The sequence below is a fragment of the Phyllopteryx taeniolatus genome, chromosome 20 (genome assembly GCF_024500385.1).
Source record: "Phyllopteryx taeniolatus isolate TA_2022b chromosome 20, UOR_Ptae_1.2, whole genome shotgun sequence".
In the NCBI taxonomy this organism is placed as follows: Eukaryota; Metazoa; Chordata; class Actinopteri; order Syngnathiformes; family Syngnathidae; genus Phyllopteryx; species Phyllopteryx taeniolatus.
In genome coordinates this window covers 1,305,608-1,332,929 of record NC_084521.1, presented here as the reverse complement: position 1 = coordinate 1,332,929, position 27,322 = coordinate 1,305,608, and the positions used below count along the sequence as shown (strand labels likewise).

At 41.9% G+C, this 27,322-nt stretch overlaps 2 protein-coding genes across 4 annotated transcripts; both read right to left on the bottom strand.

Annotated features, from left to right (window-relative positions):
- Positions 1-1,760: 1,760 nt before the first annotated feature.
- On the bottom strand, positions 1,761-13,240 carry phex (phosphate regulating endopeptidase homolog, X-linked). The gene is given in 23 exon segments (XM_061758575.1): positions 1,761-2,515; positions 2,975-3,051; positions 3,121-3,225; positions 3,289-3,354; positions 3,499-3,629; positions 3,704-3,771; positions 3,942-3,996; positions 4,143-4,201; positions 4,324-4,427; positions 4,512-4,589; positions 4,662-4,763; positions 5,474-5,602; positions 5,692-5,785; positions 5,897-6,039; positions 7,072-7,155; positions 7,255-7,371; positions 7,542-7,610; positions 8,738-8,964; positions 9,826-9,909; positions 9,980-10,141; positions 10,269-10,325; positions 13,112-13,204; positions 13,207-13,240. Coding segments are annotated over 23 exon segments (2,241 nt in total). The 3' UTR covers positions 1,761-2,412.
- A 3,749-nt stretch (positions 13,241-16,989) lies between these two features.
- Positions 16,990-25,127, bottom strand: mbtps2 (membrane-bound transcription factor peptidase, site 2). 3 transcript variants are annotated; one of them, XM_061758576.1, is made up of 11 exons: positions 24,815-25,127; positions 23,205-23,353; positions 22,819-22,957; positions 22,492-22,595; positions 21,242-21,411; positions 19,635-19,753; positions 19,362-19,542; positions 19,109-19,206; positions 18,848-19,043; positions 18,317-18,392; positions 16,990-18,074 (listed from the first exon to the last, which is right to left on the bottom strand). In XM_061758576.1, exons 1-11 carry the CDS (start codon positions 24,887-24,889, stop codon positions 17,852-17,854), a joined length of 1,530 nt encoding a protein of 509 aa, XP_061614560.1. In that variant the 5' UTR covers positions 24,890-25,127; the 3' UTR covers positions 16,990-17,851. The 3 variants fall into 3 exon arrangements, with proteins under 3 accessions (XP_061614560.1, XP_061614561.1, XP_061614562.1); XM_061758577.1 differs by having other exon boundaries at positions 21,284-21,411; positions 24,815-25,126; XM_061758578.1 differs by lacking the exon at positions 23,205-23,353.
- Positions 25,128-27,322: the final 2,195 nt, after the last annotated feature.

The window sequence follows — 27,322 nt, the reverse complement described above, 5'->3', positions numbered from 1 at the left end:
GGAGTGTGATCCCCCTGTAGTTGGAACACACCTTTCGGTCCCCCTTCTTAAAAAGGGGGACCACCACCCAAATCTGCCAATCCAGAGGCACTGTCCCCGATGTCCACGCGATGTTGCAGAGGCGTGTCAACCAGGACAGCCCTACAACATCCAGAGCCTTGAGGAACTCCTGGCGAATCTCTTCCACCCCCAGGGCCTTGCCACCGAGGAGCTTTTTAACCACCTCGGTAACCTCAACCCCAGAGATAGGAGAGCCCGCCTCAGAGAACCCAGACTCTGCTCCCTCATGGGAAGGCGTGTCGGTGGAATTGAGGAGGTCTTTGAAGTATTCTCCCCAACGGCTCACAACGTCCCGAGTCAAGGTCAGCAGCGCCCCATCCCCACTATACACAGTGTTGATTGTGCACTGCTTTCCCCTCCTGAGACGTCGGATGGTGGACCAGAATTTCCTCGAAGCCATCGGAAGTCTTTCTCCATGGCCTCACCGAACTCCTCCCATGCCCGAGTTTTTGCTTCAGCGACGACCAAAGCTGCCTCAGGAGTCCCACAGGCCAAAAAGGCCTGTTAGGACTCCTTCAGCTTGACGGCATCCCTCACCGTTGGTGTCCACCAACGAGTTCGTGGATTGCCGCCACGACAGGCACCAACAACCTTAACTGCCACAGCTCCGGTCGGCCACCTCAGCAATGGAGGCGCGGAACATGGTCCACTCGGACTCGATGTCCCCGCCTCCCCCGGATCATTAGCAAAGTTCTGTTGGAGGTGGGAGTTGAAACTCCTTCTGACAGGGGATTCCACCAGACGTTCCCAGGAGACCCTCACAATACGTTTGGGCCTGCCAGGTCGGACCGGCATCTTCCCCCACCATCGGAGCAAACTCACCACCAGGTGGTGATCAGTTGACAGCTCCGCCCCTCTCTTTACCCGAGTGTCCAAGGCAGGCGGCCGCAAGTCCGATGACACGACCACAAAGTCGATCATCGAACTGCAACCTAGGGTGTCCTGGTGCCAAGTGCACGTGTGGACAACCTTATGCTTGAACATGGTGTTCGTTATGGACAATCTGTGATGAGCACAGAAGTCCAATAACAGAACACCCCTCGGGTTCTGATCGGGTTCATTCATCTGCGCATTTCAGACAGCCGCTGCGCCTTCACACATTCACATTTATTATGTGCATCATCGGTGACAACAACTGCAACAATTGCTTTCGACACCAATTGCCGTCCTTCGCATGTACACAAACACTGACTCACACACGGCTTGTTTTTCTAATTAGTGCAAGGCCCGGCAGGGTTGCCACGGATACGTGTCATTAATGGCGGCCCCCCGCCCGCCTGCCACTCAAGACACAATCACATTCGGGATGGCCCTGATAAGAGCGACTGCGCAGTCCGTTGCCATGGCAACTGTTGGCATCCATCAAAGTGAGCCAATGCCGCTGTGTGTGTTTGTATAAACAACCTGACGTGATTCACAAAAACAAACAAAGGGTGAAAGAAATGGAAACTAAAAAGTATTTCACTTGGTTACGTTCGCATGGCAACCTGTTGCTAGGCAGAACTTTGTTACTTTGCCACCTTTACAATATTAATGACTTCAGGATATGGATGCAATAATTCATCAAATGTGTTAAATCTGCTCCTACTTGAGTTTCACGTGAAAAGGCTGCTGAGACAGTTGCCATGGCAATATCTGGACGACAGCATCATTGTAATGTCATCGACCAGTGAAATAACTCTCAGCATAAAATATTTAGTTTCAAAACCTCATTTATTTTTATCATTTCAAATTCTAAATAAATAACTTTGGAAATTCTAACATTTTAACCCCCAATTATTATTGTCATTGCAATGCAAATCTAGGTAAGTATTAAATATAATACAGTATAGCATTTATCGTAATAAAAGTACATATATTATTTTGAATAAGACTGTTGTACTTTCGGAATAATTTCAAATGAGTAATTATTATACATTTATAATAATGACATCAATATAATGCATTTAATAAATGCATCATTCATTAGATTTCTTCTCAAATTTGCTAGTAGAAATCACTTTGCCATTTTAACCCTCGTTGACCAAAAACAAGAAAAATTGATATGAAAAAAGTGATTATTATGATTTAATGAAAAAAAAAATAATAATTATTGTTCATCTTGTAGCTGTGAAATATAAAGCAGTTTATACACACACACAAAAACCCATCATCCAAAGCTTCATTGATATAATCTTGTCACAGTTAAAAAACAATAATAGTGAGGATAAGTGGTTCGAAAACCGCATGGATGAATAATAATCATAATAATAACAATATAAAGTCTCTGGAAAGTTCTGCTCGTACAAACCCGTGCCCCTGAACAAATTGCTGTTTCCACGTAAAAATTGGGAACTCCGCCGTGTTGAAAGGTCACCACACCCGGCAGGAGTGTGCGCCTCTGTTCATGACGGACGAGTCGGGGCAGCCGAAGGCCTCGCTGAACTCGGGGAAGTTACTCATTGCTCCGATCACCCTGCAGGGGGGAACCAACGAGACGGATTTCTTTGCGACGTTTTGCTTTTTTTTCCATATTGACGGTGGACGGCAGAATCTGAGGCTCGGGGCTAACTGTCGTCAGGTTCAAATACAGAAAACAGAGCCACAAAATACACTCGTCGTTATTGTGAAAGTCAAGCATGGAAGTTATTAATGCGCTAACTTGAGCGCTCCGAGGAACCTCGCTCCAATCACCATACAGTGAACGCCAGCATAGTTGCGCTTCGGCATTCGCAAATTTAGACAAAAGTAGCACTTTGCCTCTATGTAGGTAGAGGAAAACTACTGTATGTTGAAGTGAGTCGGGGCGCTTCATTTAGATAAATGTGCTTTTCCACCATCTTGCGCCATGTTGGTGACCAGGAACTATGTTGAAGTGAGTTGAGGAGCTTCATTTATACGGTAATCGAGCTAAAGTTCACGTAACCGTCCTCACCTGTACTTAGGTGGACTGTGGACACCACTTTGTATCTGGTCCCTGGCGGCCTCGGCTCTGTACGAGTTGCAGCGGACCTACGAGCGCAACAAACGAGCACATCAGACCCGACGCGGCGCCCCCAGCTGGCGCGTGCGCGTCCTTACGTGTGAGTAGCTCATGAAGAAGAGCTGGTTGTTGTCGAGTCCCACACCGGGCAGGAGCGGCTCCTCCACGCCGCCTCGGCTCTCGTCCACCCAGCGCCGGTACGCCTGGCGTGAAAAACAACAATCGGACCCGCGTCATCCGTGACACCCGCACTGACGTGATCGTACCCTGAACGCTTGTCTCATTCCACCGTTGTCTGCGATGTTCTCTGCTAGCGTCCTCTTACCACGGACCTGCACGCAGACAACTGTCACCACAGTTTCTGCTACCATTAGTATTATTTTTGCAGTGAGTATTATTAAATTGTCTGTCTACATACATGGTGGCGCTACACCATTTGTGTTCAAATAACCATTCGGCATGTTTTGGCTTCTTACGTTTAGTCCCGCCTCCTCCCAGAAGTAGTCGTTGTACTGCTCCACCATACACTGAGTCTTGTCTGTGAAGGCCGTCACCGAGGCGTTGCTCCACCACTGGTCCAGGTTGCCGTCCTTATCGTACTTTCTTCCTGTTACGGCAAAGAAGAGGGAAAAAAAGTTGCTAATTCAAACTCATGATGATTATCACTAATTACGTGTTTACCGTTATTGTCGAATCCGTGCGTCAGCTCGTGTCCGACGATCACGCCGATGGCGCCGTAACTCAACGACCTGCAAGACGACAAGAGGACAGCTTGGTCAAGCTGGTCCACAGACGACCTCTAGTGGCCGACGCATGTTGGACCAGAGATGAGAGTGAGGAAAATTATCTGTACAGTGTTGAGGACTTGGATCTACAGTTTAAATGTTCTAAAAGAGCCAGTGTGGACACAGAATCTCACCTTGGATACTCTTTCCCCCAAAAGAAAGGTTTCTGGAGCTCACCAGCAGGGAATCCTACGAGGGAAATATACATTTTGGGTGGTGTACTGTCTCTTCTATCACAATGGAAAGCAAAAAAAAAAAAAAATGACCCAGAGATGCTTAAATGGGCTGATAATTACGGCCTATCGTCAAATAATACAAGACGAATTTAATCTTACTGATCTGGTTGGTGGAGGAGCTGTAGAAGGCATTGACTGTGGTGGGGTTGGTGAACCACCTGCAACACAAAAAAACAAAAAACAAACACATGATAACTCCAAGGCCTTGTTCACAGCCAAAAAGACTTCTTGGCCACAAATGGCCACAGGCTTCAGTCTACACAGGAAGTGATGCGCTCACTCTGTGCGCGGGACCGTCTTTCGAAGCCAGGTCACGTCGGACTGAGCGATGAACTTCAGCGTCTGCAACACGTTCCCGTAGTAGTCGGTCTCGTCGAAGTCCAGCTGAAAACGTGGATTCGGAGGATCATTTCCAATCGCCAAAGCAATGACGGCGATTCCCACCAGGAAGGGAGCGACCATACCAACCTCCTTCAAGTCGTCGTTGAGGTAGGTGTCATTGCGAATGAACTCGGGGTAGCCCACTTTGGCCAAGACGCCGTGAGTCTGAGGGACGACAACGTGACTTTAAAACGTCCCAAAAAATGAAGAAATAATAATAATAATATAGAATGTCACCTTTTCCACGGCTCTCGTCTTGGTCGCCTCGTCCATCCAATCGTTCTCCTTCCGCAGCATGTCAACGAACGCCCAGCGAACGCCGTCAATCAGCTCATCCATCTGAGGAGAGGAGTTCTTAGCTTCAACTTTTGGGCCTTGTGGGACAACCCATCGTGCAGAAAGGACACCATTTCACTCCCACAGCCACGAATAAATGATATCAAGGAGAAGCCCGCACTAAGGCTAAGGACACAACCTTAAAAACATGCGCCCTTTGACGAAAATGTCACTAATACACATTTACACAAGCATACTTTCTTTTTTTTTTGCATTAACGCAACCCCTGGACATGTCACAAAGATACAACCTTAGAAGGATACGTTCTTCTAAGTAAAGTTCCTCACAAGTACACAAACAATGTCCGCACAAGGACACAACCTTAAAAGCATACATTCTTATAAGAAATGTCACAAAAAGGACTTGGAAGCACACTCAAGCAACAAATGTCCTCAAAGGGAAGTGAACATCTTCACAAGGATATGTCCTCAAAAGGTTCACAAACAAGCAAATAATATCACAAAGATAGCACGCAACCTCCGAAAGATCTCACAATATGTCCTCAAAAGTAAAAAAACAAGTACGTCGCAAGTGAACATCTTCACAAGGTTCCATCCTGATAAGGATACATGTTCATTACAAATAGTACCAACTCACAAGCAAAAACTACCTTGTACGTCTTCATACATCCTTAGAAGGATACTTCCTGGAAAATACTAGATTCAAATTCACTTATTCAAGGTGGCGAGACAAAATACAACACACACACACACCATGTGTTTCTTGTCCTCCTGGAAGTAGGTGTCGACAAAGAGGCGGCCTGTGGCGTAAACCAGAGAATTCTCGATGTAGTTGATGCACTTGTCCCAACGAGGCGTCAGAGATGTGGCTCCCGTGGTTACCTGCCGGACACAAAGTGAGCTTACAATTATTACGATTACTGAATTTATGGTGTGTGCTTATCACGTATCAGTATAATAACACAAGTGACCCTCGCATAATCGAGATATCTGTAGAGGAAGCGGCGGCTGAGGGTGGTGAGCTTGGAAAAAACTGCTCTCCACTGTACGTAGTTGGCTACGGTCCTGCAGGAAGAGAGACATTAATTACGCGGCTACATGTAACCTCATTAGTCAGCGTAATTGGTGATAATGAGGGCCAGGAGCCCCCGGAGGCCTTCGCACGTGCGCGCGCACCTCGGGTCTGTGGCGTCGATGAGCTTGACGAGGTCCCGGAAATACTGCGGCGCTCGTACGATGATGGCTTCCGAGGGGGAGACGACGCGAGACGGGTCGCTGTCGGACTCCACCACCGTCTTGATGAAGAACAACCAGTCCAACTGGGTTACAGGAAGAAGATCACAATTGACTGAGACGGAAGATAATGATGCAAAAGTTAAAGCGAAAACCACGACCCTTAAACCCACTTCCACCAATTAGGAGGACGTTTTCCCATTGGCAAATTTTCCCACTGTATGACTATTAAAGGTTAACTTCAAATTTTTTCAGAAAACGACATTAAACGTATATACAGCTCTTGGAAAAAAAAAATTAGACAAAAAAATAAATAAAATACCCTGTACATTGTATGGTATTTACAGGGGGGAATCATTTTCTGCAAATAAATGTTCTAAATGGCAATACTTGTATTTGGAAGTTGTTATCAGTAGTCTATATAATAAAACACAAATGCTCATTTTACCCAAACAAATACCGATATAGCAAAAGCAGAGAAACTGATAACTTTGCAGGGATCTCTTGATCCTTCTAAGGATATTTATTTTTTAAAAATGTATTTCAATAGCCTAATTGCCCAAGTCAACTTTAATTCACTGTCTAAATATCCATAAAAAAGAGAAACATGCTGTCTAAAAATTTTGTTTTTTTCTTTATGTCTGTGTAGATTGTCAGTCATCCAGATCATGGTAATCTGCAAAAGTTTAATCGAGGCAACTGGACTTGAATTGTTTTTGAATTTGTTTTTTTTTTTTTCTCTCTTTTATGCTATTAGGCTAACGATAGAGACAAAAATAAAAATACATTGGGAAAAAGATCAGCATCTATAACAGGAAAATTCCCCTAAACGTTTGTGGATAAGGAGCCTGAAATCATATACTTTTACACAATAATGTAAAATCTAATTATGTCCGAAACAACACATTTTGGTGTTGACAAAAATCTATTATTATGCTGTACTACCCCAAAAAATATTTTCAGGCTGTCAAGGCAAAGCAACAGGTGGAGCTATACTTCAAAGCCGTTTAAGCCAAATAGGCATATGAAGAAAGTCATTTCCGGAAAAGGCACCATAACCTTTGCGGAGAAGTTAAAAACTCAAGTTAAATATAACACAATACAGTGAATACATGTACCTGCGGTAATTGGCGTTGCAGTCGGGACAGCGTGTATCTGTTGTACATGTTCTCACTGGTGCGGTTCTCAAAGGGAATCAGGATCTGCAGGAGCAAAAAACAAACAAACAAACAAACAAAAGCACGTATACATGTCCTGTCCGGTCCACGTTTTATTTTTTCATTCACAAACGCGGTCTTTACGTGAGCCAGTTTGGTCTCAAAGTCGAGCGCTTTCTCCATCTGGACCCGTGCTGCTTTCTGGGGAGCGCCCAGCATGACGGCCGTGTCCACCATCAAGCTCAACAAGGCCGCACGGTACTGCAAACACACACACACACACACACACACACATAAAGGCTGCCTGTGGATATAAAAAGTCTACACACCCCAGTTTAAATGCCAGGTTTTTCTGATATCAAATGAGACTAGTGCCTCTGATTAACCCAGAATAAAGTTCAGCTGTCCAAGTAGGCCCTTTTTTTTTTCACCGTCTGTGCAGCAGAGGTGTTCGTGATATAGTCTTCCCTCGACGGCAGAGACAAGGAGGCCTGGTCCAGCTGCGTTAAAAAAAAGAAAAAAGATAACGTGTTAATGTCTGGGGACCAAGTTTGTGTTCATATTCACTGGAGCGTAAAAAAAAAAAAACAACAACAACATGCGGCTTGTTTGACATGGACAGTCCATCTCCATCAGATATCACGCGTGTGAGGGCACATGGTTGCTTTTTTCATCTGGGTGAAGGCAAATATCCCAGAATCCACCTGTGTAACACAAATACCAGTCTAATAGTCCGTCCGTCCATTTTCCGTCGCGCTTCTCCTCACGCGGGTGGCGGACGTACTGGAGCCTATCTCGGCTGACTTTGGGGCGAGAGGCGGGGTCACCCTGAACTGCTCTCCAGTTTGTGGTGAAAATGATTGCAATCACTTTTGATTTTGGGGGGTTTCGATGTCTCAATTCTCAATGCACCTGTGTAATAAAAACAAGTCCTCTATAGTGTCATGAAAATTACCTTTAAATTATCTAAATCACATTTTTTTGTGCGATTTTAGTACGATTTTGTACAAAAACTAATGCACGTAACTTGATAAGCTTCGTTTTTTAACTAATGACAGAAAGTGCCTAACCTGAAATGTTTCACAATTATGGCAAAATGTCTTCTTTTGTGGCAACATTTGGTCTTTTTTGTTAACTTTGAAGCATTTATTTCCAAACTAGTTCCTTAATATCACAGGTGAATAGTGATGCATAAATCGAAACAATGCGATTTCTCCCAGCCAATCAGTGAAGGTCATATATAATTAAATGTAATTCAATACTGGTATGTCATAATTACAAATATGAAGAAAATATTTTACAAGCTTTGTGAAAATTACTAAAATTAAAACTACCAATCAGAATCACTTTTTTTGTCAAAAAGCAGCAACACTATGACATTCCCAGTATTGTCATTTGTGCGAATTTAGTAGCACAAAAATGTGTGTACTTATTTTTTGTACACAAATGTTCCACAGTTACATCAAAATACAGTGTCAAAATGTGATCATTTTCAGTGCAGAATGTCCACCACGTTTGTTTAGAGTTCCCTTTTTGTGTATAGAGGTTGTAAATACTCTTGTGCTGCTGGAAGAAAAATCTGCTTTTTGTCCAGTTTCACTCTAAATTACAGTTCCAATCGACAAACCTTGATGATGTACTTGGAGGAGTTCTTGTCGTCAGGGGAGACGTAGATTCGGATAAGGATGCTCTTGCTGTGCTGGTTTCTCATGTGGGACAGAGTCCTCAGGAGGCTCCAGTCCTGCTCGGACCAGCGGAAGTCGCCGCCGAGGCCGTCGCCCAACACGGGCCAGCGGAACTCGGGCTGCTGGAGCGTCCTCAGCACGGGCTGGGCGTCCACCTCCTCCAGTAAACCTGGACACAATGTGCGAGGAAAAATAGGGGAAGGAATAAAAAGCCGTAGGAACACAAGAGGAGCCTGCCAAGGACATACACATACATTAAAGTTAGTGGCTCTGTTCATTTTTGCTAACTTTGAGGCAATTTTTCCACAAAATATTTACTTAATATCTCAGTGAATAATGCATAAACCAGCGCAATGTGAGTTCTTGCTGCCAATTTAGCATTAGAATAGTTTAGACAATGAATACTGAGATGTTATTATTTTCATCTGTTTGTATTTTGTCCTAACATTTGTGTATTTTTGTGTTTTTTATTAATATTTTTTTTCATTAAATGTTTGTGTATTTTTTCGAGTTTTTTCCTGACATTTGTGTACTTTTTCTAATTTTCTATTTTTCAACTAAGAGTTATTTTTCCTAATTTGTGAATTGTTTTCTAATATTTCTGTATTTTCTGTTTGTTTTTATATTTCCTAATATTGTTTCTCCCTGTGTGTGTGTGTGTGTTTACTTCTATTTTTCTATTAATACATTTTTGATTGATTGATTGAATATTTGTGATTTTTAAAAATATATATTTCTTCTGTATAATTGTATAATTTTCTAAATAACATTTTTATCCCCTCATTTTTGTGTACTTTTTCTTACAACTTTTATTTTCAAACTAATATTATTGCCATTATATTTATTTGTTTCTAATATTTTCTATTTTGTCTTAATATTTGTATGTTCCCTATTATTTGGAATTATCTTTTGCAATGCTCTATTTTTCAAAAATGTCCTAATATTTGTCACTGCAAAGGCTTTGAATGGCAATACCCAGTTCTGTTGACCGTATGCGTTCTTTCCACGTCTGCTTTTGAGCGTAACTCACTCTCGTTCATGCAGGAGCGGTAGAGGATCTTGGCCTTGGTCACTGCCTCCAGCTCGTCGGGTTCAGTGGGCATTTCTAGTAATTCTTAGAGACAAAAATTATGTGCAATAGATGTTTTTGTGTGAAAAAAAAACCTAAATAAACTACTTGGTACCTTTGAGTCGCATGTCCACCTGCTGGCGAAGCCACGGGTAGATCCCGTATGAGGACGAGTCTTCGGGAATGGGATTGTTCTCCAGCCAACCGCCGCAGGAGAACGTGTAGAAGTCGTCGCAGGGGTCTACCGAGTTGTCCATTTTACTCAGAATAGCTCCAGCTACACGAGAGAGAGAGAGAGAGAGAGAGAGAGAGAGAGAGAGAGAGAGAGAGAGATCATCATTACTTTTGCTTATCTTGCACAATGAAGTCCCCAAAAACTTATTTTAAAAAGTTGTTACTCTCACCCGCCTCAATGCACTCGGGAGTCAGACAGAATTCCTGCTGTTTACTTCTTTGGGAGACTGAGGGGGAGAAAAATGTAAGACTAAATTGTCCATAGGTGTGAATACGAATGCTTGTTTGTCCATATGCGCCTTGCTATTGGCTGTGAGCACTCCTGGGTGGACCCCACTTCTCTTGCCAAAACTCTGCTCTCCATAACCGAACGAGGACAAACGCTCGAGAAAATTGATGGCTAGAAAAACGCGCAGGTGTACCTAATGGTCTGACCTGTGTTTCTCAACGCTTTCTATCATTTCCTGTCCAAAGTGATTCAACTGTAAGCGGGAAGCGCCTCAGGGCAAACATCTCTTTGGGACGATTTTTCATTAACAAAGTGATTTTGTGTTTTACAGCCCATAAAGAAGCCAAAAGCACACAAGTGAGACATTGTTAGGTTGCATCACTGAATCATAATGTGTCATTTTTGACTGCCTCCTGGATTGTTTTGAGCTCTTGCAATATGAAAACTTGTTGAATGTCATCCACTTGTTTTGAAGTTTGACTTCACACTGGTTGGTACTGTACTGCCACCTCTTGGTAAAAAAATAAAAATAAAAAATAAAAAAATGAAGCAGATATTAATTAAAAATATCTTATATATAAAAAAATTTAATAAAATCCAGTTTGGGAAAATGTCGCTGACCGCTGACCAACTTCGACCGCAATTGTTGTACCGGAAGAGCCGCTGGCTTGAAAACAAGAAATGGAAAAAAAAAAAAAAATCGAGCACTTGGCATTCTTGTGTGCGGTCACACGCATGGTGAGACATGAGAGGGTTCGCGTTAGAGTGGGCGAGTGGGTGGGTGAACGCACCGCATCACGTAATTACACATCAGCGCCGCCACAAAGAATGCCTAACACACACACACTCGAGCAGAACATGTGCATTTAAATATTACTAAATCGATAATACAACCGAAATTGTTCGACATTATGTGAATGTTACTCAGTTGGCTCATAGAAATGTCATCACAGTGGCGCATGTAGGACAACAGCAACTTCCCGATGTGGCCCGCAAAAGGATAAACAAGACTTCTATACTTTGGCAGCTAAAATTGGACATTTGGTTCCTCCCCAAGACGCAACCATACAAAAATATATCATGTAACACTTACATATCGGCGCTGTCGGGCGGAAACCCCGTGTGACCAAATATGGTCAATGTCATATTTTCCCCCAAATTGCTATGATTGGTCGGTCCCTAGGTTATTATGTCACCTCAAGCTTGAAAGTCTGGATGCGTTTTTCAGCAATAACAAGTGAAAATAGTTACAGATACATTTGAGTAAGCTCGATTTCGTTTGGCATACATTATATGAATAACCCACAATTGTATTATTAACATGATGTAAGTCAAGTTTTCTAATGTCCCTCCACTCCATTTGAACATGTAAACTGTGCTGAACAAAGACACATTGATGCCCTTTTCTTTCAATTTTACAATAGTAAATATCCTGGTTATATGTTCATATGTTGGATAAATTTCGATCAATAGCTGTAATGTTTTGCTTCAGAAGGATCCGTTCAGTCACGAAGGTAAGTTTGCGTGCAGATTCAAACCCGTTACACTCTTTAGTCAGCTCATCGTTTTATTTATTGCGTCACTTGTGGTTCTGAAACCTTTGAAAAGAGTTTGGGGGAAGATGATGTAACCATCTGCCTCACAGTTCTGGAGACCGGGGTTCAAATCCCGGCCGTGCCTGTGTGGAGTTTGCATGTTCTCCCCGTGCCTGCGTGGCTTTTCTCCGGGCACTCCGGTTTCCCCCCACATCCCACAAACATGCGTGGTAGGTTGATCGAAGACTCTAAATTGCCCGTAGGTGCGAATGTGAGCGTGAATGGTTGTTTGTTTTATATGTGCCCTGCGATTGGCTGGTGACCGGTTCAGGGTGTACCCCGCCTCCTGCCCGAAGATAGCTGGGATAGGGTCCAGCAGCCCGCGACCCGCGTGAGAATAAGCGGTACAGAAAATGGATGGATGGATGGAGGATGTAACCAAGCAAGATGGTGTTTTTTTATTTATTTTTTTTATTTCCTGAAAATTAAAGATTGTGTAAAGATTGCGCCCAACAGCGTCGATAAACAGTTTTAGGGACTGAGCCCTGCCATGAAAAGCGAAAATCCATGAAAAATACAAGGCACTGCCTATCATAATTGCATCTTGTCCAAATGAAGCACCTCAACTCAATTTAACATAGTGCCTTGAAACCAACATGCCACAAGATGGCGCCAAAGCAATACTTTTATTTCTAGCATTGGCGTTCACGCAAAAGCGGTGAATTTAGTGAGTGACTTGTAAGTACAATGTGGCCCGCGACAAAAACGCGTTTGACACCCGATCTCGTTTTGGAATCCATCAATCCATTTTCTATACCGCATGTCCTCACAACCACTCACACGCACAAACGGACAATTTCGTCCTAAATGAGGCAGACACGCATGTTTTTGGAATGTGGGAGCTGAGATTTGAACCCAGAACCTCCGGACTGCGAGACAGCCCTCACCGTGCTGCCTGTTTTTGGTTTTGTTTTTCTTCCATTTTTATGCACATCCCAATATTCCACTCAAGTAGCCGCTTTTGCATGTTTTCCACCGCGCCAAGAGGCCTCCCCGAGGCGAGTAACGGCGGGAGAGGCCGGAGTGCATGTCGCACGTGGGCGTTGGAAACCTTATATCAACCAGAAATAGTCTGACACGAGCGAGGACCTTATTTAGTCTGCATGCAGTACTCTTCTCTGTACACTTTGAATTCCTCGCAAATTATAATGCAGCATGAGAGCCAGTGTGCGTGTGCGCGTGTACTCACCCACTATGAGCGCAAGCAGCAAAGCACCGCAGAGACACGCACACACAATCAACGCAGTCCTGTAGCGCCGGCTGTTGCCCCGCTCGAGTTTGACCCGCCGCCGCCGCCACTTAAATGCTCTGCTTCCATGACTTAAACACGATTACTTACAACCATGTGCAATCTGAAGAGAAACCAATATTAAGATTAGAAATAGGGTGAAATATGACAGAAGGATGGTGAGTGACTGCTTCTTACCTTCTGGTCAGCTATACAGTGTCACTCTGCAGCTCCTCCAAGTTCAGGCGGCCTCTTCAAGCCCCACCCGGAGTCACTCCTCCCTCTCAATGTGTCAGTGTGCGTGTGCGTGCACGTGTGTGTGTGTGTGTGCATGTGTGTGTGCGTGCGCGCGTGTGTGTAGATGGGCAGAGGTCTTCTATTAAAGTTAGTGTGCACGGAACAAAACCAGAAGCTGCCACTAAAATTCACGTGTGAAGTGCATCTCATCTCACTCGTGTTGTTTTCTCGGTTTAGAGTGACAGTCAAAAGTGTCACAGGCTCCAGCATCATTAGATGAATTGATCATCGTGTGTGTGTTGTAGTGAAGGTGTCAGCTGATGATCGTCCCAAGCGGACTCCGCCAGCAAAGATGAAGAGGCCGCCGGCAGACGCACGCTGCGGTGATATGAAACATGGTGACAGACTCCCCAGGGGACAGCGACACAGTATTCTTATTTTTGCCCGCCCCCTCGCAACCCAAAATGTATTTTTTTTTTTCTTCTAATACTTTTGTACTTTTATCTCATATTTATCAAATAATTGTGTATTTTTGTTTTGTATTTGTGCAATTTTAGTATTTTCCAATAGCTTTTCAAATATTTTTATATCATCTATTATTATCTTATTTTACATATTTATCTATTCTTCCCTAACATTTTTGTCCAGTATTACTTTTCTAATATTTTCAGATGTTTCCATTTATTTTCCCCCCTAACATTTTCACACTTGGCAATTTTTTTGTCGAGTATTTTTCAGCATTATTTAAAATTTTGCAAAAAAAAATATTTTTTCCTTATATCTTTTCCCTGATATTTTTTCTATATTTTAAAATGTTTCCATCAAGTATGTTGGTATTTTCTATAGTTTTTCATTTTCCTGAAGTAGTTTTTCAAAATATTTTCCCCAACTATTTGATTTTTCTTTTTTCGATAACTGTAGTTTTTTTCAAATGTTTCTATTTTTTCCCAACATTTTTCTACTTTTCAAAAGATTTTCTCATTACGTAGGTTTCCCTAATGTTGATTTTCTGTTAAAATAATGTTTATATTATTATATACTTAATATTTTCTATTCCTATCTTTTTCACATTTTGGTATTTTTTCCAAAATTAGTTTATCTAAAATGTTTTTAATTTTCTAATATTTAGAATTTCCCCAAATATTTGTTTCTTCCAACATTTCTGGATTTTTTTCCAAAAATTTGTTTTCTAATATTTCTGGGTTTTTTCCCCTCAAATGTTTGTATTTTTTCCTACATGCTTCCACTTCTAGCAAATATTTATCTTTTTTAGTCCAATGCTCCCCCCCCCCATGCAAAGATGGTCTCATCATTGTCTCATCTGGAGACAATCATCAGATGACACGTTGATGGGATCTCACACACAGACAGACAGTTTAATTAATCTGATGACTACGGCGCCTGGCACACATTTGACTGTCATGCTAAAGCCAACCGACAACAAGGAAAAGGTTCCTGTGATTGGCCCACCCGGTGCCCCCCTCCAGCTCCTCATACCGCCGCGGGGAAGAACCGTTTCGACACGTGCTCATTAGGGTTTGGGGCGTCGGCCGCAGTCCTTTTCTGGACTTCCTTTGCGTGCATCTAAAAACATCCCTTCGTCGTCAAGAATGAGCGCGGCGGCACTCTTGATGTTGTCATGGCTTATCAAGATCACATCATATGAAGAAAGGCGTGCTTGATGAGTGACTGCTTACAATGACCTGACTTCCTCCCAAAGTCATAAATTACATTTGATGAGTAGTGCTTGAGCCGGCACGGTGGGCGACTGGTTAGCACATCTGCCTCACAGTTGTGGGGATCGGGGTTCAAATCCCGGCCCCGCCTGTGTGGAGTTTGCATGTTCACCCCGTGCCTGCATGGCTTTTCTCCGGGCACTCCGGTTTCCTTCCACATCCCAAAGATTGCTCGTAAATGTGAATGTGAGTGCGAATAGTTGTTTGTTTCTATGTGTCCTGCGGTTGGCAGGCGACCGGTTCAGGGTGTACCCCGCCTCAGCCCCAAGATAGCTGGGATAGGCTCCAGCAGCCCGCGACCCGCGTGAGGATAAGCGGTAAAGAACATGGATGGATGGAGTAGCGCTTATGTCAGTTGTGTCTTTTCATGTTCATTCATTGATTTGGTGGTCGACGCCAGGTCATACAATTTGGAATTCCCCAAAATGCTCAGGAAAATGTGAAGATGAAACGGGCCGGTGATAAAGTGTAGCTTTTCTTTTTAGTTTTTCATCTAGAATTTTTCTTTTAAATCTTACATTTTCTAACCAATATTTATTCAAATGCTTTTTTCTTAATTTGTTTTTCAAATATTTTGTATTTCTAATCTATTTGTATTTTTGCCAAATATTATTTTGTAAATTTTGTATTTTCTTGTTTGTATTTTTTCCTTCTATTTTTTACTGAAAATTTTCTTCTTTTTTTAAATTTTGTGCCATTGTCTAATGCTTTTGTAGTTTCTAAAATAAAATTATATTAAAAAATATTGTATGTTTTTTTTTTGGTTGTATATTTTGTGTATTTTATTGTCCCCTAATATTTTTGGTCCAATTTTTTATTTGGTCAAATATTTTTGTATCTGTCATCTAATGTGTGTATTATTTTGTAATATTTCTTTGTGTATTTTCTATATAAATTGCTGGTCCAACATTGTATTTTTTTCCTTTTTGTATTTTTGTCAAATACTTTCATACTTGTCAACTAATGTATCATTTTGCTTTTTTTGTAGTAGTGTTTTTCTAATATTTAATATTTGATCTTATATTTTTGTTTGATTCTAATAAATATATTAGAATCAATCAATCAAGTTATATTTTTCGCTCTGCCCATTAAAAACTACTCCCTACAAGTTTGAATAAGCGAGTCCTTCTCTTATAATCAACAACAAGGTCATGAGAAAATACAAAGCTGAAAAGATGCAGACTGTAGCACGAAGTTGCCTGGGAAAAGCGAACCAAGGCAATTGTAAAACAGCCAAACAAACATTTGAAAGATTTTGCGTGCCGACCTTGAGAATTGGGAAGGGCCATCAACACCTCATTTGTCTTCTCCTCGTTTGGCCAAACACGCCGCAGGCTGTCGTTAGGGCGAGATAAGCAAAAATGCACATAGAAATCCACATGCACAAAGAGCGGGAGGGACTCGGCCTTGTAATGTTATTCCAACGCAAACGCCAGGATCCCCCCCGGCGTCCTTCTCCACTCATTCCCTCGATTACGTCTCAGAGAGCATTTTTAAACCTGTCGACAGGAGGACGCACAAATATTTATAGATGTAACATTAAAACACACACCCAGAAACAAACCTGAGAGTCTCAACATCGTTACCACGAGTCAATTTGAAAAGAACGACAGCACTTTATTTAAGGATTTCATCAAAAACACAGTGAAAGACTCAGACGGAGAAGTCAATAGGTGCCGACTGCCGCAAAGGCTTTTTTTCACTTGTGGAATCAATCCAGGGACTGAAATGTCGCCAATCTTTTCGCTGGCAGTTATGAAAGATGAAATACATTTACCACATCAGTAAAACAAATGATAACTTCATCTGACGAGATTTTGTCTTAAACAGAATTTGACGTTGCATTTTAAGACCCAGAAGACTGAATTCAGAGATTTGTTTCCAATTTTATTGTTGATTGTTTCTAAATACATTAAACATGTTTGAAGATCACTTCTGAGAACAATGTAGGATTTAAAGGTGGAGATATAGCATTACTCTTTTTCACCCTTTCAGTTGTCCGAATTATTTGAAGGACGTGTGGCCCAGTCACGCTTTAGAGTGCCTCGTTGTCAGCCGTGAGTGTGCGCCTGTCAGTCAGAGAAAGACGCAAAGGAGGTTGAGTCCTTGGACAGAGGTGTCACACTTGTGTGGCTGCTTTAGAGTGCCTCATCGTCACCGCATGGAAAATCCCCACGCCAACCCGGTGGGATATATTCCAGCCACTTTAAGCGGACGTATTTTTGCAGCTCTAATGTAGGAAAATACTAGTGTCAGCATAAATAAAATGCAACACGAAGATCGTTTTTTCAGCAGGACGTGGTTCCACACCTTCAGTGAAAACACCCACGGCGTTTAAAAGCAGTGACAACAACTAGATGCTTCACAATTTTGAAGATTCATTTCACATACGTGGCGACAGGAGATTGTACACAAAAAATAATAAATGGTGTCCAATGAAAAGCATGTCCCAAAAAAAACCAGCCACAATCAAGCTCCTTCGTGCACGTAAAAAAACAACTATAAATGAGCAAGTCATCGTCATTGAACATGATTGTTTGTTCACATCATTCAACCAGATGTAAAAAAATGTCGAGTGCATTTTCTATGCAAGAACGCCTCGTTTTTGTCCCGTGTGGATGAGTGACAGCTTTAAAGGCAAACCTGGGGACTGCTGGGTAATGTAGTCTCTTCACAGTTCACCAGTCCACAGGCAAGCGTCTCCAAGCACAATTTGCCTTTTGTTTTGTTACCGTGCCGTCACCATCCACAAGCCCAGCGCCACGTTGGCTGCCAGCAGGGAACTGCCGGCCAGAAGCAGGAAGAAACCCATCAGCTCTCGCTTCTGCCGATCCGCCACCACGCCGGCCAGAGTGGCCTCCAGCAAGGCGTTGAGCATCCACTGGCCGTCCAGAGCGAAGCACGGCACCGAGTTGACCACCGCCAAGGCGCCAGATAGGGAAAACACGTACCTGGGAGGCAGGGGGATAAGGACTTCCCAACTACAAAAGATTTGTTCCCAAGTATTTGACATCAATTCCACCTTAGTGCTCGGGCACACTTTTTGGGTTATATCGGACGGCACAAATACATTTTTGTCATCATTTTTAGTTCAGATAAGCACTAGTCAATCATTTTTCTGCCACCCGAAAGTACCCTGGGGCCTATTGCTTACAAACATTATGAAAAGGTCAACAGCTTCAGAATAGGATACTTGCAGAATGTCTCCAAGAAGACGGGCAGGTCCAAGTGGAGAAAACCAAAGCGAGGCACAAAGTTGGTCAGACTCACTAAGAGGGAGGAAAAAAACATACATGTGCTTTTGTGGTAAAAAAAAAAACCAAAAACAACTTAATTTCTCATGCAGATCTGGTTAAGCTACAGGGGATCCTTAATTTCTCAGTAAATAAATACATTAAAAAACAAACAAACATGAACAACATGAAGGTTGTTGATGTGTTTAAGTTTCGATGTAAGTGTTGCTATGCCACGGTTAAGGAGTGCTCAAAGTAAAAACTATTTTTGGTGTAGATCTGGCTAAAATAGGAACCCTAATTTATCAGTAAACAACACACAGATTTTAATGAATTAAAAATAAACAAAAAGCCGTTAGACCAAGTGGAAGGTTGTTTATCTGTTTGTCAGGATTGCGGCCAAGTTGAAAATTTTTCATTTCTGGTGCACATCCGGTTAAGCTTCACCACACCACTAAATTTGTCAGTAAACACCACACAAATCTTGGTACCGGCGTGCTGGAGATGCGGCGGGTAGCCCACGAACAGCATGTGGGTGCCGGGCGGGTGCGCCACCCGGATGAAGCGGGTCTGGTTCTGCAGGGAGGGCGTGACGCAGACGGCGAGGCCGGCGTCAGCGTTGCAGTCGTGGTCGCCGCGGCACACCCGGCTGCCCGTCACCATTTTGCGCACCGGCATGCAGGCGTACTGCAGACAGCAATTCGTGAGTGCCAACAGTAATTGACCCAAACAAATATATGCACGCGGCAGACCTCTCTGTCAGCAGTGTGTGGCTTGACGTAGGAGAAGCAGAGGTCCGTCAGGCTGTTGTTGCTGCAGCAGTCCATCGTCCCATCCAGCCGCTTGAACGCTGAAACGCATTGCGAGGGACAAAAATCGAAATGCACTCATGATATTTTTCCCAAAAAAATTTAAAAAAAGACTGATTGTTCAATTTCTGAAATGTTTGTTGGCTGGCTGAACTATAAAAAGAAAAACAATTGAATGTGCCGAACACACGCCAACCTCGCCCGTGGGCCCAACTGGGCTGCAGGCTGGCGGCGGGCACGCAGTATCCCGTCTGTGGCGTGTGAGAGAGGTGAGACAGGCAGCTGTTCCAGTCCTCCACCCCCGCGACGGGACACTCCTCCAGCGCCGTCACGATGTCCCCCGCTGAGAGGCCCCGGGGCCAGTCGGCCGCCGAACCCTGACGCGCACAAACATCACCAAAAAAAATCAAAAATTAAATAATGGCTTTGAAAACTTACTTTTGTGGTTTTAATGCCAGGCTGCACCGACCTGCGCCACCTCAGTGACCAGCGCCCCCGCGCCGCTGGAGTACAGCGGGAAAAGGAAGAGCGGCAACAGGAAGAGGAACGCCAACGCCGCCACGCACAACACAAAATTGTGCCACACGCCTGATGAGAGAAAACACAAAAACAATCTCACTTGTCACTTCTTTATGATAATTAAGCAGCAATTCCGGGCCGGCCATAGTTATTTGTTTATTTTAAACAGAACAAAGTAAATTTATGAATGTAAAATCGTTTATTTTGATAATACTATAATAAGTAAAAAAATTGCATTTGTATCTTTGAGATAAATTAGAATTCACCATATTTCATAAAATAAGTTGAAGACAAAATGAAATTTTTGATTTTATTGTATTTATTTTTTTATTATTAATTAAGTCAAATATTATATTTATAATACATTTTTACGAACCAAATTCAGTACAAAAAACTGCTAAAGTAATGCCACAAAAATAATAATTTGTAAGTACTGATTATTAATTTCATTTGAATTAACCACACTAAATAGAATACATTTTTAAAAATAAAAAAATTACAAGTGAAAAATTGCTGATTTTTCCAAGATTTACATTTTTAAAATTTATAAATTAACCAAATATTTAATGTCATAAATGAGTAAACATTTCAATAAAATTTATACATTTTACTCAATCAAATTTATGTAAAAATGCCCAAATGAACACAACAAATATTGCATGACTTCTGAGCATGTGAATAATAACCACAATTTGTAATTATATTATAATTTAATTCTAATTCATAAACCATATTTAACAAAATACAAACATTGAATACATTTGTAACACTGTTGGTTGTACTAACATTTATTTTATTATTTAAAATAAATTAACTAACCAATTAATGAAAATAATTAATAGCTACAACATATTTGAATTACCCAATTTTAGGGGAAAAGGGCTAAATGAATGAAAGCGGCATTACAGGGCTCTTGATTATGTAAATGCACCAAACGGAGCCGGCTGAGGTTTTTCCGGAATTGTCCGTCACAACCATTAATAATATTGCCGGACTTTTACCACAAAATGAAAACAGCTCACAAGCTCTCAGAAAAGACGTTATTTCTTTTAGTTTTTTTCTTTCCTTTGGGATCAACGCAGCTGCTTATGGCAGAGGGGGGAAAAAAAGCAAGAGAATGTGGAGCACATGTACAAAGCATTAAAATTGCATCCCTTTACACCACGGGACGAAATAATAAAGGTGTCCAATTGTGAGAAACACGCTGGGCAAACCTCAACGGTGACCACTGAGGAGAAACAAACACAGCGGGGTAAGGCTGCTCTCTGCTGCCCTCTTGCGGTCACAACATTAGGTACAGTCCTCATTAGAATCGATGGTGTGCAACTTTCCCCATTGAAATGAATTTAAATACCATTAATCAATTTATTTGCTATACAAGTAAATGTAGTTATCACTGTACATTTGAGTAAAACAATTTTACAAGATCAAAAGTATCGCTTTTAGGAGGCTAGAAATGCTTCAGTTTGCCGTCACACTCAAATTAGTAGGCTGGGGAAGTTGTGCATGATGAACCGGTTCATCTCCAATAATCCTCCAATTAATCTGTTTACTTGCAGGCTGGGATGATTTGGTGGAAGTGCCGACGTGGGCCCTCACCGGCACAGAAGATGCGCAGCTGCTGGGCGGGTGACACAATGTTGAGGTGCGTGGTGAAGAGGTCCACAAAGGCGCCGGGGTACACCACGAACACGAACATGCCGAAGCCGTTGACGCGCACCTGCTCCCTGTGGGCACACGCACGCTGCCTTCAAACGTGTCCGCAAAAGATGCAATTGAGGCAACTGGACGCTATTTTCTTGTTGAAGACGTTTCACCTTTAATCCGAAAGGCTTCTTCTGTTGTACATTTTTAGGCGTGGAGTCTCCATATTTAATTTCTCTCGCGAGTGTGTCGCAATTGGGTCACAGTTGCCAGGCGTGCCTGGTGAACGACCGTCCTGTATACCAACCAGTCGCTAGTGTGGCAAAATTCTGGGAATTTTCAAAGTTGCAAGATTGCAATGGGAATAAACTTCTTGGTTTTTTTCCCCTAATATATTTACCTTTGATTATTTTTGTATTTTTCACGAAGCCTTTTGCATTAAACATGGAACAACAAGTTCAACAAGCAAGAAAGGTTTGAGTTTCAATTTGAGTTTTGAGTTTGCATACAGTATGTATAGTATTAAGTCTCTGGGCTCTATGCTGGCCATTTGTGGCCACCTCATTTCCTTTTTCTGAACCGGAAATGTGTCAGGACGCAGATTAACGACAATTTAGCAGTACAATTAAGTATTATGTCATTGTGACGTACTGTTTACAAGCGGAAAGTAGTATGAGTATAGGAAGAGTAAGCAGTATAAAGTAGGCAGTTGTAGTAAGTAACAAAGTACAAAAACTTCATTACAGTCCTTAAGTAGATTTATCATGCATGTATCTATACTTGAGAATATTTTTTTTTTTCCTCCTGATGACATTTAACGTTGACTGCGCCAAAAAACATATCTGTACTTTCTACCCCTTGTCAAAATAGACTGGTTACTTTTTTTCTACCTCCGGGGACGCCAAGACGACGTAAAAAATTAGTTTTTTTTTTTTTTGTTTTTTTCATTGTGCCAAGTTATCAAAACGGGTATTGTATAAATATTTTATTGAAGTACATCTCAACGTATGTATATTCTTTAACAACAAGCAAGAAAGGTCCAAGCCTCGATTCAACTTTAGTGGATGACCATAACCTAGATGAAAGAGAATCGACAGACATATTCCAGCATGCGTTTTTTTCAACTCGTTGGCATGGCAACCGATCCGGCTGAGCGCTTTTACCTCAGTGCTGCCACTGCGTGGCCCAGCTCATGTATGACGCCACTGAGCAGCAGGGCGAGGAAGAAGTATGCCAGATGACTAGTAGGTAGGTTGACACCAGGAACCTGAAGAACAAACAACAACAAAATCTTATTTGTCTGTCAGAGCAAATCTCAAATTGTCCAGAAAAATGGTGACATTAAGTGTAAATCTGTGGGAATAGGACAGTTATTGTTTGTCCACAATGCCCTTGATTTTGCGGAATTATGTCAAGCGAGCTTTCCGTTTCACCGAAATATATGATGCTTTTCATTTTTCCCAATTGAAAACATCTCCCAGGATACGTACCACCACCTGCAGAGCCTGCTGGGCTCCGATGTGCGGATTGTCCGTGGTCATCTGAGCGAGAGTCTGCTGCAGCGTCTTCACTAGCAGCACCACCGACGCCAGCATGGCCACCACGCCGAAAACCAGGCCGCTGCTGAACCTGGAGCAGACATCAGGAGATTTTGGAGGCAGGGAGGAGTTTTCAACATGTGGACCTAAACCAAACAATCCTAAACAGAAAAATCCCAGCAGCTCCACAATATTGTTGCACCACAGTCCTCCTGTGGGCGGCAGTAATGTTGCGCCATCCGCTGGATGCGCTGGGTAACCGCCCCACTTGACCCCGATGCGAGTTGACGACTTCTCACACTTTTCACAGCCAAAGCAACACATTGCTCCCTCCTCACCAGAGGTAGAGCGCCCGCGGGTGGATGCGGGCACAGTACGCAAAGAGCCGGTTGAAAATGGTCGTCTGCCACCTGACGTGGAACGGGGATAGCATCAGCCCTCGCCTGGCCAGCCACGACTCGTAGCCGATCCGATGCGTCGGCGACGACTGCAAGACAATTTGAGTTTTGAGTTTGCATACAGTATGTATAGTATTAAGTCTCTGGACTCTATGCTGGCCACCTCATTTCCTTTTTCTGAACCGGAAATGTGTCAGGATGCAGATTAACGACAATTTAGCAGTACAATTAAGTATTATGTCATTGTGACGTACTGTTTACAAGCAGAAAGTAGTATGAGTATAGGAAGAGTAAGCAGTATAAAGTAGGCAGTTGTGGTAAGTGTTGATTACGGGCCTTTTTGTGTCCCTGATGTAAAATAAAAAAATATATATATATTTAAATAGATTTTTTCAATAACCAGCTGTGGGCGTGCCTAATTATAAGTGTTTTCTAAAATTTCATGTTAATAGTATATTTTGACCTTTTTTGAGTGGTTTTATGATGGTATTTTACAGTTTTCACCCTGTCCCTAGCACAGGGTTTGGATAGATGAAGCTCTATCATTCTACTAAACAAATGCTAAAATGGTGTAACTTTGACCATAAATTCCTTAAAATAGAATAGAATTAATGATTTCTCATCATATATACAAAACATTTCAAATTCTGTCTTATATTTTTACTAAAATGTGTCTGTCCCTTAAAGTTGCTGTCATTAGCGCCATTTTCAGATCAATCAAGTTTATTCAAAATCTGATTCTCGAATTCCCTGTGTCATTTCGTCTTGTCACTCAAGCACATGCTAGGGTAGAGAGAAGTCAGACATTTTGAGAACTCGAAGAGTAAGTTTTTTCCTCATTTGTACCCTTAAGTGACATAATATTTGTATTGCATGGTATTAGCAAACGACTTGTAGTATTAATATGTATATTTTCCTGTAAAAACTTGATAATCATATAAAATGTACAGGACCGGCTAGCTGAAAAATGTAAGATAACTCTACTAGCATAGCACAGTTAGCGAAAAACTTTGAAATGTCATTACCATCACAAGATTAATCAATTTTAATCAATATGCCATTGTGGTGGTAATGACATTTCTCGAGGGTATCTGACAAAAAGACCAAATTTTTAAAAAATAAAATTTTTAACTCAATATATATGGACATGAACAGATTCTGAGTCACAGAAAGATGACAATTAAGGTAAGGTAGGTATATATAGTTTTTGTGCCATTCTATTTTTTAGAAAAACTAAAATCAAAAGTGCCCGAAATCAAATAAAAACCCAAATTATATATATATATATATATATATATATACGTACGCCCGCGCGCGCGCGCGCGCACACACACACACACACACACGTATCTGTCCTTCTGTGAGTACTTTTACCAAGAAAGTAGCAAAAGCACTCGACTGAAACGAGCAAACGTCCTCAGCATGTTAGCGCGTCTCCCGTTGGGGCTTTCTGTAGCCATTTGGAGCCCCTAGTGGAGTCCACAGCCTATTTAACAGCGAAAAATAAACGTCTTTTTTATTTTATTGATTTGGGTTGTTGCTGTTTTTACCCGTAGCAGTGTGTCTGCGAGGTACACGGCGCACCAGCCGGCCAGCACGCACACCAGCAGGGACACGGGGATCATGGTGCATCCGCTCCGGGCGCGAGGACACAATCAACCGCACTCCGCCGCCGCCATGGGTCTCCGGCCACCCGCCCACCGCCGAACCAGCGAGAGAAAAAGTCAAAGGCGCTCCATTGTAACACTGGTGCCAAATGCAGGCAGCCTCTTTTGACTGTCGGTCAGTGTCAAGAAACGAAAAATAATCACAGCTGGAACACACTTCCGGGTTGCGTAAACGTCACTGTTTTTCTTCTTCGTTAAAAATGAAATTGAAGGTGAACCTTTTACTGCTGCCATCGAGAGTTGAAGTGCAGAACTGCACCCACAACCAGTTGCGAGGAAACAAAATCAATATTGCTTTTAGTTGCTTTTTTAATGTGTTTTAAATATTGTAAATATATTGATAGTGATAACATAATTTAATAACTAAGGTTTAATAACTAAAGCAGGGGCGGGCAAAGTATGACCAGCAAGTTTAGATCCAGAAAACTTTATCTATGCGAGCGGGAGAAGGGAAGAGGTATTGACACAAGTTTACAACATAAACATAAATGAATAAATAAATAAATAAATAAGAGTGTTGTGATGTAGGCTATACGTTAATATACAGTATGGATTCACATTCTTATTACTTTGTTATGCTAGTTGTTATGTTATACATTTATTTTTAATTACAGCAGGCCACATACAGCCCGCTCCATCCTTTAATAATGCCCACCAAGCATTTACATTATCAAGAATAATATATCCTGCAATATGTGTCACATTAATTTAGCCGGGGTGTTTTTCTAAAATGTGTAAATTCAAATGTATTTACAACCCCAATTACAATGAAGATGGGACGTTGTGTTAAACATAAATAAAAACAGAATACAATGATTTGCAAATCATGTTCAACCTATATTCAATTGAATACACTACAAAGACAAGCTATTTCATGTTCAAACTGATCAACTTGATTGTTTTTAGCAAGTAATCATTAACTTAGAATTTTATGGCTGCAACAAGTTCCAAAAAAAGCTGGGACAGGGTCATGTTTACCACTGTGTTACATCACCTTTTCTTTGAACAACATTCAATAAACATTTGAGAACTGAGAACACTAATTGTTGAACCTTTGTAGGTGGAATTCTTTCCCATTCTTGCTTGATGTACAGCTTCAGCTGTTCAACAGTCCGGGGTCTCCATTGTCGTATTTTACGCTTCATAATGCGCCACACATTTTCAATGAGAGACAGGTCTGGACTGCAGGCAGGCCAGTCTAGTATCCACACTCTTTTACTATGAAGTTGGCATTGTCTTGCTGGCAGCATATGTTTCTCCAAAACCTGTATGTACCTTTCAGCATTAATGGTGCCTTCACAGATGTGTAAGTTACCCATGCCATTGGCACTAACACAGCCCCATACCATCACAGATGCTGGCTTTTGAACTTTGCGTCCATAACAGTCCGGATGGTTCTTTTCCTCTTTGGCCCGGAGGATACGACGTCCACAATTTCCAAAAACAATTTGAAAGGTGGACTCGTCGGACCGCAGAACACTTTTCCACTTTGCATCAGTCCATCTTAGATTAGCTCGGGCCCAGCGATGCCGGTAGCGTTTCTGGGTGTTGTTGATAAATGGCTTTTGCTTTGCATAGTAGAGTTTTAAGTTGTATTTACAGATGTAGTGCCGAACTGTATTTACTGCCATTGGTTTTCTGAAGTGTTCCTGAGCCCATGCGGTGATATCCTTTACACATTGATGTCGGTTTTTGATGCAGTGCCGCCTGAGGGATCGAAGGTCACGGGCATTCAATGTTGGTTTTAGGCCTTGCCGCTTACATGCAGTTTCTGTGAACCTTTTGATGATGAAATCCCTAAATTCCTTGCAATTGTACGTTAAGGAACATTGTCCTGAAACTGTTGGACTATTTTCTCACACACTTGTTCACAAAGAGGTGAACCTCGCCCTTTGGTTGTGAATGACTGAGCAATTCAGGGAAGCTCCTTTTCTACTCAATCATGACACCCACCTGTTCCCAATTAGCCTGTTCACCTGTGGGATGTTCCAAACAGGTGTTTGATGAGCATTCCTCAACTTTCGCAGTCTTTTTTGCCACCTGTCATAGCTTTTTTTTTTTTCATGTTGCAGCCATAAAATTCTAAGTTCATGATTATTTACAAAAAAAATAAATTTGATCAATTCGAACATTTAATATCTTGTCTTTGTAGTGTATTCAATTAAATATAAATTGAACATGATTTGCAAATAATTGTATTCTGTTTTTATTTATGTTTAACGCAATGTCCCAACTTCATTGGAATTGGGGTTTTATATATTTGTATTATCCATTTAGCTCATTAAATAATGCTTTAACTGATGTATTGTATATAATTCAATGTTTTATTTATTTAAGTAAACTATTGCTGGATTATTTCTTCTTCACATCCACTCTTTTTTTTAAGTACTC

Bases quoted from the DNA above. Each gene is read 5' to 3' on its own strand.
- mbtps2 (XM_061758576.1), bottom strand. From the start codon at position 24,889: ATGATCCCCGTGTCCCTGCTGGTGTGCGTGCTGGCCGGCTGGTGCGCC. The intron at 19,543-19,634 runs GTCGGTGCAGCC...TGTGCGCGTCAG, and splicing joins TGGTCACTGAGGTGGCGCAG to GGTTCGGCGGCCGACTGGCC. The intron at 19,207-19,361 runs GTTGGCGTGTGT...AATGCGTTTCAG, and splicing joins CAGTTGGGCCCACGGGCGAG to CGTTCAAGCGGCTGGATGGG.